Source organism: Strongylocentrotus purpuratus, unplaced genomic scaffold (assembly GCF_000002235.5).
Source record: "Strongylocentrotus purpuratus isolate Spur 01 unplaced genomic scaffold, Spur_5.0 spur5_contig_840, whole genome shotgun sequence".
NCBI lineage: Eukaryota > Metazoa > Echinodermata > Echinoidea > Camarodonta > Strongylocentrotidae > Strongylocentrotus > Strongylocentrotus purpuratus.
The window spans coordinates 530407-550958 of record NW_022145547.1 but is presented as its reverse complement, the minus strand read 5'-3'; the positions used below and the strand labels follow the sequence as shown (position 1 = coordinate 550958).

Genomic DNA, 20552 nt, shown 5'->3' with positions numbered 1-20552 from the left:
TATAGAGCTTGATTTGATCCGTAATGTTTTACAACAAGATTGTTTTAGATTACAGAGCATGCACTCACAGTTTGACCATAATTTCCTGCATGCTTCCATGGAGGATGCCCCTCCCCCCCCCCCCACTCTCATACACAAGTGCTACCCACCCGTGTCCATCAACCTCTGAAATGGATACTAATGGCGTATCGCACCTTTTCTGAAATGGACCCTAATGGCGTATGTAAGAAAAGGTCGAAACTTGTGAACCTGAAAAGATACCCTTTTGGGGTTTTTGTGCGATCAGTGCTTGAAAAACACCCCTTTGTAAGGAAAACGTCGATGACGCTGTATAGCTGAACAAGACACCCTTTCGACGCCTTTCCTGGACGCGGGTGCGTAGCCAGTCATGTTGGGAGTGACCCCCCCCCCCCCCCGTGGGTGGGTGGAGGGGGGGGGGGGGGGTGGCCCTGTCCGTACTTTAGCAACTTGTTGATTGTGCTCTTCGCTTATAGTGTACGAAGTACTCATTGAATAAATAAATAAATTTGAATGAAACCCCGTGACTTAACGATGTCTGATTTTGTTTCTCATTATGTGGTGATCTATTATTATGATAAATCACGCCCGAATTCCTCCAAGTTTACACTCCAACGCGTCGATTTCGAATACAAAATCAGCAACTCCATTCTAATGTTAATCAGTTGGGTGAGCAACTAGGGTATCAGAACACACACGTACGGAACTTAAACTTGCGTCCAAAAACAAAAAGACATCGAAAGTGAAAGGACTATAACTTTTCCATAAAGTAATTTATCAACGCAATGCATGTACACGCATACCATTATTCTCTACGCACCAGCGTGGTATTTCCTGTTCATTTTGAAAGTTATAATTAACAATATTGAACATGGTTTCGTCACGAGCAAATATTGTCACGAGGTTTTTATCGTTATTTGTGTTAATTCGGGTGTTGAATTAAAGCCATCTGGAACTTTACAATATCTGTGCTGGAATTTGTACCCAAATAAATGTACCCAAATAAATACTGATCCACTTTGTGAACATAACGTGCCTTTAAGAGAACGAGCGAAATAGATACATGACATGTATTAGTAAAACTGCGTCATCACAGAATTTGATGTTTTTGATATTGAAGGTTTCTGCCTGCAAAATTCAACCTTATTAATAGGCATCATCATAATGGCTTGCATTCATCTGATTGGCTTTCTTCTACTTGCAGCACATACCATCGGTGAGTATGACAGTTTTTATAATTCAGAATGACCACATTCAGATTGAGTGCATGCAAACGCACTCAATCTGAATGCTTGTGAATAATGTGATGAAACGATTTGGAACGTCGTTGTTGTTGTTTGTTGGTATAAGCAAGGAGTTTTAAGAGATGGAGTCATGTCTAGCTCATTCCCTTTGAACCATCTTCAAAGCCGCCAGTAGAAAATATGTCTGGCATGTGCTTAACTGGATCTTCCTTGCAGATACGTAGACAAAAGGTTCCTGCCTAGCTGCAAACTAACGGGCCACTTTCAAAGAAAAACATGTTTTTGTAATGATAAATACTTTTTGCTACTACTCGTCTGATAATACGAGTAGTAGGCCTACACAGTGCTTCAGCACACCTGTAGATTCTATTGTGCAACCTTAGAAAACGGCAGCTGCTTTGCATAATTATTGTTGCGAGTTTGGACTCCAGCTCTTAAAACTCCTTGGTATAAGTGGTAACCAGTCAATTATAACTACCATTGTCATATGCTATTATATGTTGAACATGAACGTCATTGTATTCTTTTCTTATCTTGTACGTATCATTGAGAAAGGCCATGCTGTACGATGTTCCTGCAACGATCTACGTCATTCTTGTTTGTATAAACACATAGGCCTTCACCACCTTCGAGTTGAATCATTATTGAGTCTGTTAGAACAATATGTTTTTACGTTTTTTTTCTTCCGGTGCGGATATATTATCACTGATAAAACTTTCATCATTCGACCATTAGTAAAAAGAAACCGCCTAATTGTGTAATTGGTATTATTCTATGATGTTTGCTTTTAGTTTAAACTCCAAACCTTTTCTTGTTGCTACCTCTATGATAACTAGAACTTGAAATCTAGCCTTACCCAATAGTCTTTCCTCTAAAGGGCTAGAAACTAATCTCAATATAAACACTTCCCCTTTTGTTTTGTATATATTATGATGACTTTTTTTATTAGAATTCTATACATTATTTTTTAATGTTAGGTATGGTTACAAGCTCTAGAAGAGTATTGAATGGAATTTATTTCCGCGGATATGGTATGACTATTATATGATTTGAGCCTTTACAAAATGAACCTCTCGATGGAAATGCCATATTTAGTTGCTTATTACAGCTCTGATACATGCATATTCACCTGTTCTACACATTTTTACATAGTAGCAGTGAAGGGATGTCCTTTGTCTACCACAGCAATTGTTGAGGGTAGAATCAGGAACTGTTTATTTTGTCCTCTTTCCTTGTCCATCATGTTCATAGTGTTAGGGCATGGAAATGCATAAAATCTGGTGCAATCTATCTTAATTGACTTGTAGAGAAGTGATTTCCATTTATAATATAAGGGAGATGTGTCTTGGTCTAGCGGCACGTCACTTGATCAGCTCTCTGTCTATGCCTACAAACTGACTCAGTGGACCCCGGTTCGAAACTGAGTCACGTCTTTTGGATGGTGACGTTAAAGGTCGGTCCCCAGACGTAAATAATCATATCTGATTGATACACGTCTGTAAAAACCCAATTACACACACATGCACACATACGTATCCGGACACCTACCCCCCCCCCCCCCGATATCCATTCCCGGATAACCACCACCAGTCAACTACCCCCTAGGACAACTACCCCGGGCAACTACCCCCAGACAACTTCTCCCTAGGACAACTACCCCCAAGGACAACTACCCCCGGACAACTACCCCCAGACAACTACCCCCTAGGACAACTACCCCATGGACAACAACCCCCGGACGTCTACCCCCATGGACAACTACCCCCGGACAACTACCCCCAGACAACTACCCCCTAGGACAACTAATTCCAAGGACAACTACCCCCAGGCAACTAACCCCAGACAACTACCCCCTAGGACAACTACCCCCGGACAACTACCCCAGGACACCAACCCCTTGGATAGTTTTTCCGGGGTAGTTTTCTAGAGGATGGTTGTCGTAGGGGGTACTTGTCTGGGGGGGTATTTGTCCGGGTGGTGGTTGTCCGAGAGTAGTTGTCTTAGGGTTAGTTGTCCTAGGGGGTAGTTTACCGGGGGTAGTTGTCCGGGGGTAGTTGTCCCAGAGGGTAGTCGTCCTAGAGGGTGGTTGCCCTAGGGGGTATAGTTGTCCTAGGGGGTAGGTGACTGGGGTGGTTATCCGGGGTGGATGTCCAAGGGGTAGGAGTCCTAGAACCGCACACATAGCATTAATTTTTATTTCGATATTTCTTCATGTTTTAGCTGGAGCCGTGCTGTATGATAAGACATCCCAGTCTGATGACGTTACGCATATGGTGAACGATAGAGCTCTGGTCTTCTTGGGCAACATGATGAGCTGTACCACCAATAGGACGTTCCTAGAAACACTGGTGGATTTCGGGTTCTATGGCTGCTATTGTGGGTTTGGTGGCTTCGGCAAACCTGTGGATGGAGTCGACAGGTTTGTTTTATTATTGTGGATTTTACGACAACTGTACCTCCTTGACTAGTCACACCGGACATCTACATCCCCGGAAAAATAATCAGAATATAGGCTTATATCCACTTTATATTTTGCTAATAGACCGGTTTATACTAACATAATTATTCAAGTGTTAAACATACTGTTTAGAGACAACCCGATGTTTGACCGACATATAATAATAATAATACACAATATTTATTAGGCGCTTAATACGGGTGTCTCTAAACGCACCATAGTCTGACTATAAAATTATTTACCAAAATTTATCATAAACACACAACTTATACATCTGTTCTTTATTCAATAAATCATGCACACAGTATATAATAATAAAAATAAGAGTGAGATCAATATCACCAAGTAATGTATGCAGACTGGATTCCAAGTATTGTAGTTCTTTCATAAAAAACAGGTTAATGGAATACCTCGTCACTAGGTCCGCAGGAAAGAAACATCCTTAAATTCGAATAAAATGTTAGTTATTGTTCCTATGTGCTTTTCCTCCTATTTCATCCTCAGATGCTGCCAGACTCACGATAAGTGTTATGAAGCAACCAATCTGATAGAGGGTGGTGTTTGTTACTTAACCATCACTGCCTATATTGCACCTTATAAATATAACCTTCATCAATGTGATACAGAGGATGCCCACATTACGTGTGGTATGTATTATAAATCCTTGTTTAAGAAGGACGCATACATATTTATATACATATTTGATATGGAATATTATGATGCCGTCTTGAAATTAGTCAACAGACCTGTATACTAATGTATTTCAATTTCACTCACCTGCTATGAATGATGCCACATCCAAGGGTGGAATCCACTTTGTAAACATATGTGTTGCTATGTCAGAATTTCCTCTGATAATTTTCCCTCAAAGTAGCTGATCACTTTTATCAACAAGAGAAAAATGTGATCAAACAGGGAAAATGGAGATCTGTTTTTCCGAAAGGGATTACAAATAGTACCTGTTCCATAATTATGTTTTAAATTTCCTGACAAGCATCGTCAAAATAATATTAATCAAGATGGCATTCAAAGTATAAAGTGGGGCAGCATTAAAAATGATTGGGCACTAGCTATCAATGTGGCCTTTCTATGCTATTTTGGTGAATGAAATACAAAGGGGGCTAAGGGCCCAGAGTTGATGGGGTGTGGAGGGGGGGGGGGGGGGATATAGGAATAAAATAAACCATATACATAAACCATCCATGCATTTTGACAGCGTTTCTTATTCTCTCTCTTTTTCCTCTCTCTCTCTCTCTCTTTCTCTCTCTCTCTCTCTCTCTCTCTCCCGTAGCCGGCATTGATAAGTATTATTGGTACGACTTCCTACCCAAGTGCTCCGTGGCTATCTGCAAGTGCGACCGGGACCTCGCTATGTGCATTGCTCGTCAACCTTTCAACAAGAAAAATCGTTTCCATAACAGACTCAAATGCTTTGGTGAGGACGTCAAGGAGCAAGCTCGACCGTAATTCACCCACCGCATCGCTTCTATAACAAACTCAAATGCTCCGATAACGGTGTCGACGAATCGTCAGTGGTGACGATCCCAGCAAGCTCGACCATAACTCGCCCACACATCGCTTATCGTCCAGTGAACCGCTTTCATGTTTGACTTTTATTCATTATGACTATAATATAGGACGTGCATTTTATTTATTAATTTCTGACCCCCATTCCAAGCACTGGCGTACGGGTGTCTATGGGAGGAGGAGGGGGAGGGGAAGGAATTAAAATTAAAGAGAAATAAACAAATAAATAACAATGTTTTCCTTCTAAACGCCTTTTCGTTAAGCCTGCCACCATTTTGAAATGATTCCACTGGTTCTATACAGTGCGTCCCAGAAAAAACGAAACCGAGAAGTATCGATGTTTTATCATAACTTAATCACAACCATAATTAATGAATGATACATATTTGGAAAGCTTAGAGTCTTCTCTTTCAGTTGATGCTACCCCCGTGATGCATATTTTATGCATGAGTGATTAAAAGCAATTTGAAGGAAGGAAACCAAAAAGTATTTTGGCGGGCGGTATCTGAATTTCAAAGAAAAATTTATATTTCTAGAAAGTTCATTTTCTGCTCTTTCATATGATATCTCAATCAAGAAAAATGAGCCAGGAATAACAAAGTTCTGTTTGTTTAAAGTAGCCCTTACATTTTCATAATTTTAACAAACGAATTCGTTTTCACTGGGTGCCTGCCGTAGCAAAATGCAGATTTGACAAAAGACTTAACTCCGTTTCGTTGACAATCAGCCATGCATGAAGACTCTCGTCTACGGCTGATTGTCAACGAAACGGAGTTAAATCTTTTTTTAATTTTGTTTATTGATACGGCAGGCAGCAAGTGAAAACGAATTCGTTTTATGAAATTATGGAAATGCAAGCACTACCTTAAACAAACAGAACTTTGTCATTCCTCGCTCATTTTTCCTGATTGAGGTGTCATATGAAAGGGCAGAAACTCAACTTTCTAGAAATGTGAATTTTTCTTCGGAATTCAGATACCGCCCGCCAAATGTCTTTTTGGTTTTCTTCCTTCAAATTGCTTTTAATCACTCATGCGTGAAATATGCATTATCTGAGTAGCATCATCTGAAAGAGGAGACTCTAAGCTTTCCAAATATGTATCATTCATTAATCATAGTTTTGATTAAGTTATGATAGAACATCGATACTTCTCGGTTTCGGTTTTTCTGGGACGCACTGTATATCAATTTTTTATATCGTAAACTAATTACATAATTTTATTGTTTCGTTGCGTTTCCTATAACATAGGGCCTATAATAACGGTCGTATACACAACGCATTTTCTGTTTGTCCCCCTCCCCACCCCCTCTCTCATTCTCTCTCTCTCCCTCTCTCTCTCTCTCTCTCTCTCTCTCTCTCCCTTTCCCTCCCCCACCCATTTCTTATGTAGAAAAGAGCTATAGCAAACCTAAATCGTTTGGGTGGTTGTGATGCAAGTATAAGCTGGGGGTATTATAGATTGGTGTCATGGAAATAAAAGTATCATTGCCCACTGAATTCTTCTTCTTCTGTAGATGTACTTGCCACCTTTTTGTGTTGGTGTATCGCCGTACTTTTTAAATTGTTTCGTTATAATACTATACTTGGAAGATTATAATCTATATAATTATGCGGTTAAATAGTATACATGCGCAGTCCCAGCTCAGTGTGCTTTCTGCACCTCTGTCTCAAAGTTGGCTCTATACTGAAAGAATTTCGCCTCACATGCAGATTGAAAGAGAGAAAGAATGAGAGAGAGAGAGAGAGAGAGAGAGAGGGGGATAGAGAGAGAGAGAGATATGGAGAGAGAGAGGGATAGAGAGAGAGAGAGAGGGAGGGAGGGTGAGAGAGAGAGAGAGAGAGGGATAGAGAGAGAGAGAGAGAGAGAGATAGATCAGAAAAAAGGGGAATGAAAAACAAAGACATGAATCTGTGTCTTGGCTCTGATTGTTTCATGTCATTCGATCGTCTTAGGCCAATGTAGGCTTATTTTTGTTTGTTGTTTTTTTATTTTGTCGTGTTCTATTCTATATGATTAATTATCCTGGCTGAATTGGCCTCGATTTAGATTGGGCCACAAGTTGTATAATATTTACGTCTGCACCGCCCCCTCCTAAGTATATAGAAATAACTGATTCTTTAATAGAGCCCGTTCACTCCGATACAACAACAAAAAGTGTATACGGAACAATAACATAATTTAGCACTTGTAAACATAATATTTATAAACATAAAAAGTTTGGGCATAATGCTGAGATGAAGGGCAATAACAGTGGCGGATCCAGAGGGGGGCACAGGGGGCACGTGCCCCCCCCCCCCGGCCAAAAAAAAAAGAAAAGGAGAAAAAGGAGGGGAAAGAAAAAGGAGAGGAAAAAGAAAAAAAGGAAGAGAGAAAGAAGAAGAAAAGAGGGAGGAAAGAAAAGGGGAAAGGAGAAAAAGGAGGGGAAAGTGAAAGAGAGAGGAAAAATAAAGCGGAAAAAGAAGAAAGGCGGAAAGACGGAGGAGAGAAAAGGGGGAAAAGGAGAATAATGGAAAAGATAGAAAGGGGGATGATATTATAAGAAGGTGTTTTTTTTACCGGGTAAGGGGCGGGGGGGGGGGGCATGCAATTTTAAGTCGAACATGACTAATACCAAATATTTTATCTCCTTTATAACTTCTAACTTCTAACTTATAACTTAGCCTTGAATTAATTTTCCGATATACCTATTTTAAGTGCTCTTTCAGCATGCAGATTGTCCCCGCCATTAATCCTGCCACAGTTGCTGGTTTCATTGTCATATTATTTTCTCTCATCCCTGTGGCCGCGAAGTTTCTATCCGTTTCGCAAGCACTTTTTTTCCATCGCCTACATGTAATGCTTATTGCTTCCAGTTTGCAAAAGATCCCAGTGGCAGATCTGTGGGGGGATGGGGGAGGGGTTAGGGGGTTAAACCCCCCCCCCCCCCCACTTGGGCTGCCAAGTGAAAATGTGATGTGAATAGAAAAACGCCATCATGTGTCCAGACCCACACAGTATCCGTATCGTCATCGGGTCAAACCCCCCTTAAACTGTTACTTGATTTAAAAAGACGTTATCGTGCACTGCTTTTTATGGTCTCCATTGTGTTAGTAGATGCCAGGAAAACATCACTTACGGGGGTTCAAAATAGCAATAACAAAAATCGCCTCGCCGCTACGCGGCTCGGACTTTGAGGCTCGTGGACGATGCTCCGCTTCGTCATTGGGTCGAACCCCCCTCAAACTGTTACTTGATTTAAACAGACGTTATCATGAAATGCTGTTTATGGTCTCCATTGTGTTAGTATATGCCAGGAAAACATCACTTACGGGGTTCAAAATAGCCCCCCCCCCCCCCCACCCCCCAAAAAAAAAAAAAAAAAAAAAAATCGCCTCGCCGCTACGCGGCTCGGACCTTGCGGCTCGTGGAGGATGCTCCGCTTCGTCATTGGGTCGAACCCCCTCACACTGTTACTTGATTTAAAAATACGTTATCATGAACTGCTGTTTATGGTCTCCATTGTTTTAGTAGATGCCAGGAAAATATCACTTACGGGCATGGGTGTCGATCCCGGGGGGGGGATATATCCCCCCCCCCCCCAATATTTCAGGTGGGGGGATGGCCTGTACAATCATCCCCCCCCCCGCCCCCCAATGATTCACCCTAAAAAAAAATAAGAGAAAAATTAATGATGAGAGCCTGGTTATTACTCGCAAGATGACCATCAATATACACATTTTGCTATCTCATTTTCATAACACATACATATACGAAGTAAATGAGACATCCGTATATGAGACAAGAATAAATTAAATTCTCGATCATACGGCTTCATCAGGAATTGATGAATTAATTTAATTTGTTAAATCGACAGCATCATAGAAATGCAGTGCGCCAAATGCAAAGACGCAGCGTTAAAAAGCAACGAGCTAAATGTTAAGCGCGAAGCGCAAAAGTAGCAATCTGCAACATCAGACCATCCTGTACATTGTAAACATAAATGAACTCTGTGACGAATTCGTGATGAGATCGGAGACAAGGGGAAAGATTTTCGGACATTAGTATGACTTATAAGATAGTTCACTAGTTGTTATGTTGTTTCCGTTCACCCTTTTTAAAATTCACGTCATTGTATCTTTATTTTTATTTTATTTCCTGAGAAAGATTATTATGACATAACTTATTTTTGTTTTATTGAAAAGCTGATTTAGGCCTATGTCACTGGCGTACTGGTTGGTTCAACCCCCCCAATAAAATCTAACCATGAATTATTCTCAATTTCATACAAGTGATTAATAAATGTTCGTGATATCACATGATTTTCAACAAAATTCGCGTTTCTCCATTTCTGTTGCAAACTGACACATTCCCAAATAGCCAGGAAGAGCATATATTTTGTATAGTCACTAATGGGCCAAATTAGTGGCCGTTAACACTAACAGTAGTATACAATCCTTTCCAGAAGCTATTGCGACAAGCACTGCCGGGAGATGATACCCACCACTGTCTTGGGCTGTGCATACAAATATTTGCGAACGAACGTTCCATACATACATCATGACTTGTGAGGAAACTGAATTTAAACAAGGATTAATATAGAGAACAGTACAACGAATCGTCTTCTTTCTCAAAAAATTTAGTGAAACGGCAAAGATTGCGCGCTTTGCGCGGGAGGGGGTCAACTGAATTCAGACTAGGATTCAGAGTTATAATTAAATGAAACGTCAAAGTACACGATACAACGTATCATCTTCTCTTTCTAATAATTTAATGAAACGTGAAAGCTTCCGCGCTACGCGCGGGATGGGCGAAAATGATTTCGGACGAAGATTAAGAGTAATAATCAAATGAAACTTCAAAGCTTCCGCGCTTCGCGCGTAAGGGGGAAAACTGAATTCAGACAAGGACACGATACAACAAATCGTCTTTCTTCTCTAATAATTTCATGAATGATGGTAAAGCTTCCGCGCTTGGCGCTGGATGGGCGAAAATGAATACAGAAAAGGATTAAGAGTAATAATTTATTGAACCGTCAAAGCTTCCGCGCTTCGCGCGGGAAGGCGGGGGCGAATTGCACTCAGACAAGGACACGATACAACAAATCGTCTTCTTTCTCTAATAATTTTAATGAAACGTCAAAGCTTCCACGCTTCGCGCGAGAGGGGGAAACTGCATTCAGACAAGGATTGAGAGTCGAGAATGGCACATCGAATCGTCTTCTTTCTTTAATAATCGATTGAAACGTCAGAGCTTCCGCGCTTCGCGGAGGAGGGGGAACTCCCCCCCCCCCTCCCTGCACCCAACCCCCTAGGGAGCGCGCTTCGGTTGCTTACTACCACCCCCTAAAATTAAATCCTGGCTACGCGCTTGGGGAGGGGTGCAACCTGCCACACGCTTCTACCTCTTGGTTGCTTTGATCCACTGCCGAAAATATTTCGGCAACTATCATCCCCCCAACCACGGATACATGAATCGACACCCTTGCTTACGGGGGTTCAAAATAGCCCCCCCAAAATCGCCTCGCCGCTACGCGGCTCGGACTTCGCGGCTCGTGGACGATGCTACGATGCTCCGCATCGTCATGGGTCGAACCCACCTTAAACTGTTACTTGATTTAAAAAGACGTTATCATGCACTGCTTTTTATGGTCTCCATTGTGTCAGTAGATGCCAGGAAAACATCATGCGGTGGTCACATCCCGCCGTACTTGCAAGTGCGTCCTGTCTACGTGCAAAAACGTGGGCAAAATTTGGGTATCCGTACGTGATGAGTACCGCCTCCGTACGGATTTGGGAGCACGCAGACACACCGTAGCACTTTTAGTGCATGAGGAACTTTCGCTGCGTTCGGGCTGCGTTCGGGCTACCGATTCACCCCAGTACGTGTGACGCGCGTTGCCGGTACTCCCTCCCTGCCTTTGCCACTCCCTCCCTGCGTTTTCAGAAAAACGTGGCGACCGTGGCCTCCCCAAAAACCGTACGGACTAAAAACACGCACGGTGGGATGTGACCAACGCTTAGGGATTCAAAATAGCAAAAAAAAAAAAAAATCGCCTCGCCGCTTTGCGGCTCGTGGACGATGCTCCGTGTCGTCATTGGGTCAACCCCCCCCCCCCCCTTAGCAAAAAGCCAGATCCCGTCATCCGCCCCTGGATCCCTACTCTTTGAGGGGGTAGGAAAAAGCAATTTTACGTCATATTACTCCAGGAAGTGCCTGAAAATGCACCTAACGTGGTTCTAAAATTGTAAATGCTTCCTACTCAGGGAGGGGGTTCTGACCCCCTCCCAGACCCACCCCCGCTTGGTCGATCCGCTCCATCGTTTTTCATATATTTCACCCCATCCGATTTTGTGCCCCCCCCCCCCCGGTAAGAAATTCCTGGATCCGCCACTGAATAAGGAGAGAAATATATATATATATATATATCTTCACCAAGGTTAAGTATACTAACTATAGAAATATATTAACTTCTGCTCTGCGCCAAGCAAAGAAAGACTATTATCAATTTCAATTCCAGTCTACGTGTAATAATGTTAAAGGAACATGGAAAGTTATTCGAAATGTCTTGAAAACCAATCCTAAACTACAGAGTATTACAAAACTCACCTGGAAGGATGGTCTTATTGAAGACAAGAAACTTATGTGTGAAGCATTTAATGAATATTTTTCTAACATTGGTGCTACTCTGTCTAGCTCCATACCTGATATACAGGAAACCTATGGAAATTATTTAACCAGTCCAAATGAAAAGTCTTTATTTTTTTGTTCCTGTAGTGAATTCTGAGGTTATAGATGTTGTAAGTGGCTTGAAAAGGAAGAAGAGCCCTGGATACGATGGTATAACTAATGATTTGATAAAAGAAGTAATTTCATTTGTAGTCGTACCTCTCACTCACATTTATAACTTGTCTTTAATGCATGGAATTGTTCCTAAAAAAATGAAATGCCTATATATAAAAAAGGGAACCCTGTAGAAACTGGTAATTATAGACCAATTTCTCTACTTACTGTCTTCTCCAAGATTTTGGAAAAGCTTGTATATATTAGATTGATAAAGTTTTTGAAGTCGTGTCAAGTTTTCTCAAATTCTCAGTTTGGTTTTCGCAAGAAACACACAACTTCTCATGCTGTTTTATGTCTTTTAGACAAAATATCTTCGGCACTTGATAAACACCTCCATACGGTTGGTATATTTTTGGATTATTCCAAAGCTTTTGATACGGTGAACCATAATATTTTGTTGCACAAGCTCTCTTATTATGGGGTAAGAGGACCTGCACTCGAATGGTTTAGAAGTTATCTTAGTAACAGACAGCAATTTGTGCAGCTCGGCGAAATTTGTTCAGATATGTTACCCGTCACGTGTGGAGTACCTCAAGGTTCCCTTTTGGGTCCCCTGCTTTTTATTTTATATGTAAATGATTTTCCAAAATCCTCAGAGACGTTTTCTTTTTTGCTATTTGCAGACGATACAAGTGTATTCTGTTCTCATAGAAACTTAAATACTCTTTTAGAAACTGTAAATAGAGAGCTTTGTGTATTGACTAAATGGATTCATGCAAATAAACTGTCACTAAACTTATTAAAAACTAAACATATGTTATTCAGTAATAGTGAAACAGTAATGCCTGGTAATGTAGTCTTTGATCAGGTAAATATTGAAAAGGTCTCATTTATTAAATGTTTAGGTCTCCACATTGATGATAAATTGACTTGGAAGATGCATACTACTCATTTAAGTAAAGTGCTCTCTAGAAATGTTGGTATGATCAACAAATTGAAGTTTGTATTCCCAAGAAAAGTACTTAGCATGTTGTACTGTTCCTTAATTTTGCCATACTTAAATTATGGTGTGCTAGCCTGGGGTGCCTCAGCCAAATCCTACTTAAATAAAATTCTGCTCATTCAAAAGAGAGCAGTGAGAATTATTTCGGCAGCTGATTGGCGTGCTCACACTGACAAGCTTTTTTACGAAAATAAAATGCTGAAGGTAAAAGATATATATTTTCTATATCTGGGATATCTGATGTATCAGTTGGAGAAGGGTGAAGCTCCCATGTCAATAGCATCTATTTTTGTAAAGAATAACCAAATACACAATACTCTACTAGGCAGGCTGCCTTATACCATGTATCATCAGCTAGAACTCAGCTTAGGATTAATACACTTGCACATACTGGACCAAAGTATTGGAACTCTTTAGACTGTTCTATTAGGCAGTCTGTAAGCTCTTCTGTCTTCAAACGTAAGCTGAAATTTCATCTACTATACACCTACAGTGAATAGATCTGATTTTTATTAGTATTCAATATAGGTAACTGGATTAGCATTGTCCCCCCCCCCCCCCCCCCGTGTTGTACATTATCCTCCTTCCCCTATGTCTTTACTTTTCCATTATCTTTATTCTGTTTTTTTTTTTACTTTACCATATTTTGTAAATTAGTGGTAGATCTGATATTTATTTATAGTCTGTATAGGTAACTAGATTAGTATTAGTCCCCCTCCCCCTGTAATATAACCTACTTCTTTTTAAAAAAAAATGTTGTTTTTGTAAAGGTGATCTGTGTTTTAACAAGCTGTGCTTTTTTAACAGACCACCTCTTTTTCCACATTTGTTAAAGTCTTTATAACTGTTTCATTGTTAATGTTTTTATGCTAGTTTACGATGAACTTGTTACTACTGTACTGAATGAATTTTTTTTTTATGCAAGTGGAAAGAAATAAATAAATCTTGAATCTTGAATCTTGAAACGATTCCACTCGAATACCTGTGTTTGCGTGTATGCATGGAGGCGAGGTTAAAAAGTCCGCGAAATTCACTTCCGGTTTCACGTAACCTATGCATTTGCATTTGTGTACGTGTGACAAGAGCTGACCGTGGATTTATTAATCATGTTTTCCCCCAATAAATCAAGCATTCGAGAGGCTAATGATCATCTTCATGCTCTGTATCAAAGGATCAGTGAACTTGAGAACACTGTCAAAGAGCAAGCTTCAGCTCTGATGCATCGAGATGAGTTAAACCAGGCTAATGTCAAAGAAGCCGTGAGAAAAAAGGACCTCGAAATCTCCGAACTACACAAGACGATGGCTGCATCGGAAGCGAGAGTACAGAAATTAGTAACCCAAAACAAGGAAAAAGACGCTCAGATTGAGAGATTAAAAGCAAAAACTCAGCTCCTTGAAGATGCCTGCGATAATTTACCAGCCCTAGAAAGCTGTCTGTGGACTCTGAAACAAGCACATGACCTCATTGTGAGCACAGGATCGGTTAGAAGTCGACATGATAGTTCGAGGTCACGGAGCGCCAGCGGACCGCTGAGTCCGACGTCTGCCTCGCCTGGCGGCCTGCAGAACGACAAGGGTATGGAGGTGTCGGCGAGTGGGGATTCAGGGAGTTCGTCGACTTTCACTGGAAATGGGCGTGGTCCAAGTGGGTCTTTCGTGAACTCTTACAGCGTGGCAGGGAACAGGAGCTTCTCTATATCTGATGTTGAAGATGATGGAGAATCAACAACTGTATGACAAGGAAAAACACCCCTTGATTTTACTCTGTGAATTGAGAGTAGGGTCTAGGGCTAGGCCAAGACCCCAGGTCCAATTTTCTCAAATTGATTCTAATCTCAATGATAGTACAGTTTGTAGATGAATGTCATGTTTTTTGATGATATGATTCATGCTGCCATCGTCACCTAGCTTCCAAAACAAAGTGTAAAGAATCAACCGCTAATAATAGACATACTGCTTGAACCAAAATCTACCTTATGCCTTTGCTGCCTAAGGCCTAAGTAGTAAGTGTGCTTAGTGTGCTTGCTTGCACAGGTCGCAGAATCAAAATGTATTTGTCTTCTGCTGTCAACTTGACTGACCCAACAATATCACATGACCTCATTTGCATTTTGTAAAGCAGTGCAATACAGTGATTGATATTCCATCACAGTGGATACGATTGGGGAAAGTCATGCATGCTGTCGGGCTCGCTGTATGCATTTCAGATTCATAGATTCAGACTTCAGAGTAATAGGTGTGTCATGTGAGATGGTAAAGGAATCGGTTTAAGCATCCTGGATGTTGTCTAGCTATGGGACCTGTGGTCTCCTTGTGGAATATGGACCTGGAAACAACCAATCTAAAAATTTGAATTAAACAAAGAAGAAGATGTACTGTAGTTTATTACTTTCTTCATTTTCAGACATATTTTTTGGTGACCTTCTGACTTGTGATAATTTGTATTTAGGGACTGAAATTTGAAAGACATTGGTTTCAAACAAAAATATCTCTAGTAAATGGGTAATAGTTGAGAATCATAGATGATCATTAGTAATACAGTACACATTTACAGTTGTGTAATTTTAATCTGCCATTTATAGCTTACTGTTTTTTTTTTAAATACAATTGTTTAACAATGGTTGGTTCACTCAGTTGTAACTGGTAAAGCACCTTAATAAGAAACATTTATTGTAAATGTAGAATAGGAAAGGGGTTTCTTGATAGGGAGATTAAAAGGTTAAAAAGCCCTCTTCCTTTAAAAAAAAATGAGAATTACACTTTGTGCAATAACGTTACTGTTGTTAGTAAATCCAGTAATGGGAGGAGAGTGAAACAAACAGGAAATGTACATTTCTTATTCCAAAATACTTTTCTTTTATTGTAATTAGGATTGTTTGTAAATTACTATGTTTATATCCTCTGTCTTTTTACCCTCTCCAGTATCCTCTATTCAACTTCACTGTTTACTTTAAGTAGATGTGTTCTTTTGGTTATTTTTTACATAGTTTTGCATCTCTATCCATGCTGCTTAATAAGTTCATACACCAGCAGCTGAGATAATGTTTTTAAAAGTTTTTAGTTGGCCTACTTTAGAGATGATACATTTCCCTTTTCCAAAAAGGAGCTATGAAACTGGTTAAAGGTGGAGTTTCCCATGACAGCCCCCCCCCTCCCCCCCCCAAAAAAAAAATAATAGAAGACTACTGTACATTATCTGCCAATGATTTTGACAGACATTGATTAACGTGTAATGAGTTTTGGTCATAAGTTTATGTATCTGCCTCCAATGTGCATGTAAATGGTAAAGCTTACATGTTCATGTTACAGTACATGATAATTGATTAATACATTGTTTTGTTTTTCATCCACTGTCGATTTGAACCGGATGGTTATTGTAATAAGCCCATGTGAATGAGAGATTTAGTAGTCAATGGGTGAAAGTGTACCATTCACACACAAAATATTTGTGTTAGAAGTTCCATTTCATATTACATGTGCTTTATTTAAAATATGAGCTTCCAATATTACATCTGTAAAGAGATTTTTAAAAACACTCTCCATCAATATAAAATATGGCCAACCCTACTGGAGTTCCATGTGTGCCCTTTTATTTTATTCTCTATTTTCGACATACTCCTTGTCTGTTAGAATTTTTTTAGGTTTATTTTTTAGGTGATGGTGCACTTCAATGAGCCTGTAATCAAGTTTATCTTACTATCTGACTTCCTTGGTCTGATTAAAGGTCTATCATAAATAATGGTACATGAAAGGGTTTTGAATTATTCATAATTTGTTTACCGGTAAGTCATCCTTCACTCTTTGTGGTGGCAAGGGTATTCTGGGTGAAACGGATGAACATACATTGTATGGCGATACTTTGGTATATATGCTGGAATGGAGATTATATTTTTAAAGATATATTTTACGTTTGGAGCTAGAAGGGCATTAATGGTCTGTAAAATTGTACAAGTCAAACGCCCTTGTAGCTTCAAACAGAAGATTTGTTGTACTGTTGAATAAAAATATATTTTTGTTCTTTATGAGGAGCTTTTGTTTCAAAAGTGGGATTTCTATATAGTAATTTTTAAATATTTTTTCTCCTATTTTCCCTCCAGGCCTTTGTGTGTGTGTGTGTGTGTGTGGGGGGGGGGGGGGGGGCTTCTCCCATGTATTTTTCACTGGTTATGCTTCTGTTTGTAAGCTTCTTTATGAAAAAGACCGTTATTCCTAGACACAAACTGTTCCAGGTTTAAACCCTGAAGATCCTGTGGGTTTTCCCCCACTATTCTGTAAATAAGTGCATCAAAAGTTGAGTCTTTAAATTTACGTTTCGTATAATCATTCCTTGATACAGTTTATTTTGATAATTCGTTCATCAGAGTTACAATGATGAGAAAGGATTAAAGAGTTTGACATTTCATGGTCCATGCACCGATGGAAAAGTGAAGTTATTTGTGACTTTTATGAAACTTAGGATTGAGAGTCCGGGATAAACAATACAACATAGAACATGATGATCTCGACATGCGAATGAGACATGTACTTTACTGCTCTAGATCAAGCTCTATGGCTACATTTATTTTGTAGTGCATGGAAGAACGATTGTCTTTCCTTTGTTTCTGTTTGGGATATTTCTAATGTCTTCAGTGTAGTGAAGCACATGTAGTGATGACCATCGCCTCAGCAATTTGTTACCAATAAAATAAATTATTGATATTTTGCAAGGAAATACAAAATATGTGAGTTCTTATTATGTTCATGTATAATCTATCTCGCTTCCCATTTTTGACCCATTCTTTCCCATATTCATCATCTTGCTCTCTCTCTCTCTCCCCTGTCTTCTCTCTCTCTCTCTCTCTCTCTCCTTAAACATTTCTGTCTTCTCAGTAAACCAATGTATCAATTCTCGCTCCTTCTAATTCTTTGTCTTACCTTACACCCTCTAGAATAATGTATGTGAACAGAAGAGTGTAAAATATCGAGATGAATTGTTATACGTTGGCTGCTAAATAGGCCCATATTCTGTTTTCAAATATATAGGCATACACAGGCTCCAAACTATACACCTCTGTTGTGTACACCAACCACACTTAATAATAATAATAATAATAACCTAGACTTATATAGCGCATTTCATAATCGAAGAAAATAGCAATGCGCTTTACAATATTAATACAACAAAATTACACATAACTACTAATTCATGAACTAAAGAAATATCAAAATAAGGAAAAGATTAATAATAATCAAACATTATAAACATCCATTACAGAGAAATGAAGGCAATTATGTCAGAGTACAGTAATGTAATTAAATTTTGATGAATACAATAATACAGTTTAAATGATATTAGAAAGCGTTTTTAAACAGGTAGGTTTTCAGTTGAGATTGAAAGAAAGTTAAGTCTGTGATGGTTCGGAAAGTAGTGGGGAGAGAGTTCCAGAGATGCGAAGCTGCAGATGAGAATCTTCTGGATCCGTATGACTTGGTCCTGTCTTTCGTGGGTTCAATGAGGTGTTGAGATGCAGAGCGGAGGGATCGAGTGGGTATGTAAGGTGTAACAAGTTCAGATATGTAGCTGGGACAGAGTTGATGAAGTGCTTTGAAAGTCAGAATGATGACTTTGTACTGGATTCTCTGGGATACGGGCAGCCAATGGAGTTCCTGTAGAGTGGGAGTGATGTGCTCTTGCCTTGGTAATTTAGAAACTAGTCTGGCAGCTGAATTTTGAATTCGCTGAAGCTTGGCGATGTCTTTATTGGGGAGATTGATGAGGAGACAATTACAAGAATCGAGAAGAGAGGTGACGAAGGAGTGGACAAGGATCTCAGTTGTGTGATTGTCGAGGAGATTTCTTATCTTTCCGATTTTGTAGAGAGATAGGGATGCATTCCGACAGATGGAGTTCACATTTTGACGTAGAGTTAAGTGATTATCGAGCACAACTCCAAGGTCTCGAACAGTTGTGCTGCTAGAAATGCTGGTGTCACCAACCGTGAGTGGAGACAGTTCCTGATTTGAGCCACGCTTCCTGGATGATGTTAGATGAAGCATTTCAGTTTTGCCATCATTGATAACAAGCTTGTTATCCTTCATCCAATTGCGAATCTCCGTGATACATAACTCTAGTCTTTCTTTTGACTCGTGTCTCGTAGCAGGAGTCATAGCTGTGTACAACTGCAGGTCGTCAGCATACATCATGCACTCAACGTTGTGGTGCTCTGCAATACTCTGAAGAAGAGTTGTATAACAGATGAATAACAGTGGGCCTATCACTGACCCCTGTGGTACTCCCCATCTAATCACTTCAGAGCTGGACGTCTTACCGTCGATGAGTACTCGTTGCTCCCTTCCCTCCAGGTAAGAGGCAAGCCATGTTTTTACAGCACCGGTGATGCCAAAGGAGGCTGAAAGCCTCTTCAGCAAGATGCTGTGATCAACAGTGTCAAAGGCTGAGCTAAGATCAAGGAGAACCAGCATTGCTTCATTGCCGTCATCAAGGATTTTCAATAGGTCATCTTGCACTCTGGTCAGAGCTGTTTCAACACTAAATGATGGTCTGTAAGCTGACTGTCTTGAAGCAAGCAGAGCGTTGTCCCTCAGATATGTCATAAGTTGCTGACATGCAACTCGTTCGATGATCTTGCCGAGGTAGGGAAGATTTGAGATAGGCCGATAGTTTCGAAGACAATCAGGATCAAGGCTAGGTTTCTTAAGAGTTGGTATAATCACAGAAGACTTGAGAGCTTCAGGGAAGACTCCTGACTGCAGAGACTGATTTGTAATGTCTGTAATGGCTGGTAGAAGTTCCTCCATGCATTGCCTAAAGACCTGTGCTGGTATCGGATCAGACATACATGATTTTACTTTAGAAGATTTTATGATCTTCAAGACGTCCTCTTGACTGACAGGATTAAAGTTCTCGAGCCGACAATCCATCTGGATATCATTCTCCACACGAGTATTCCGCGATGTAATTTCCAATGTAGCTCGAAGGTTGCCTATTTTGCTGGTGAAATAACTCAGAAACTCACGTGCTATATCAGTTTCAGGAGGGTATGCTGGTAGGGTTTGAGCAGGCCTTTCGGTAGTAAGACTCTTCACACTTGCAGTCCAGTGCAGTGTTGCATGAAACAAGTTTCGATGGGATGATGGCAAACTTCTACTTACAACGGTTTCTTGAAACGATGCGCTGATCACAAACTTATTCCTCCTCCTCTCTCTGTACACATCACGTCTTTAAAAACTTGACAAGATAACACAAGAGATGATTTCTGCTAAATCATTTATTGAACAGTCCAGTTGAAAGGCAATGGGTATTGAGTGCAGTGGGATGTGTTCCTTCTTAGAGTACTGATAAATATATCAACAAGTGAAACAACAGTGCAGCACATTAGACAGGTTGCGGTCAATGAAGTTGTTAAAAGGGGGAGAAATGGAGGAGGGGTGAGGTGCCACCCCCTCCCAATGTTAAATATTTCATCTGTTCATTTATTTTTTACAACAATAAAAGTACAAAAGTGTACAAATTACTTAACAGCCCCCTCTCAAGAA

General features: G+C 40.1%; 1 protein-coding gene across 1 annotated transcript; it reads left to right on the top strand.

Annotated features, from left to right (window-relative positions):
- Window positions 1–582: 582 nt before the first annotated feature.
- On the top strand, window positions 583–5554 carry LOC115918731 (acidic phospholipase A2-like). Its single transcript, XM_030988454.1, has 4 exons — window positions 583–1234; window positions 3483–3681; window positions 4225–4367; window positions 5012–5554. The coding sequence occupies exons 1-4, from the start codon at window positions 1183–1185 to the stop codon at window positions 5185–5187; spliced, it is 570 nt and encodes a 189-aa protein (XP_030844314.1). The 5' UTR covers window positions 583–1182; the 3' UTR covers window positions 5188–5554.
- The last annotated feature ends 14998 nt before the right edge of the window (window positions 5555–20552 follow it).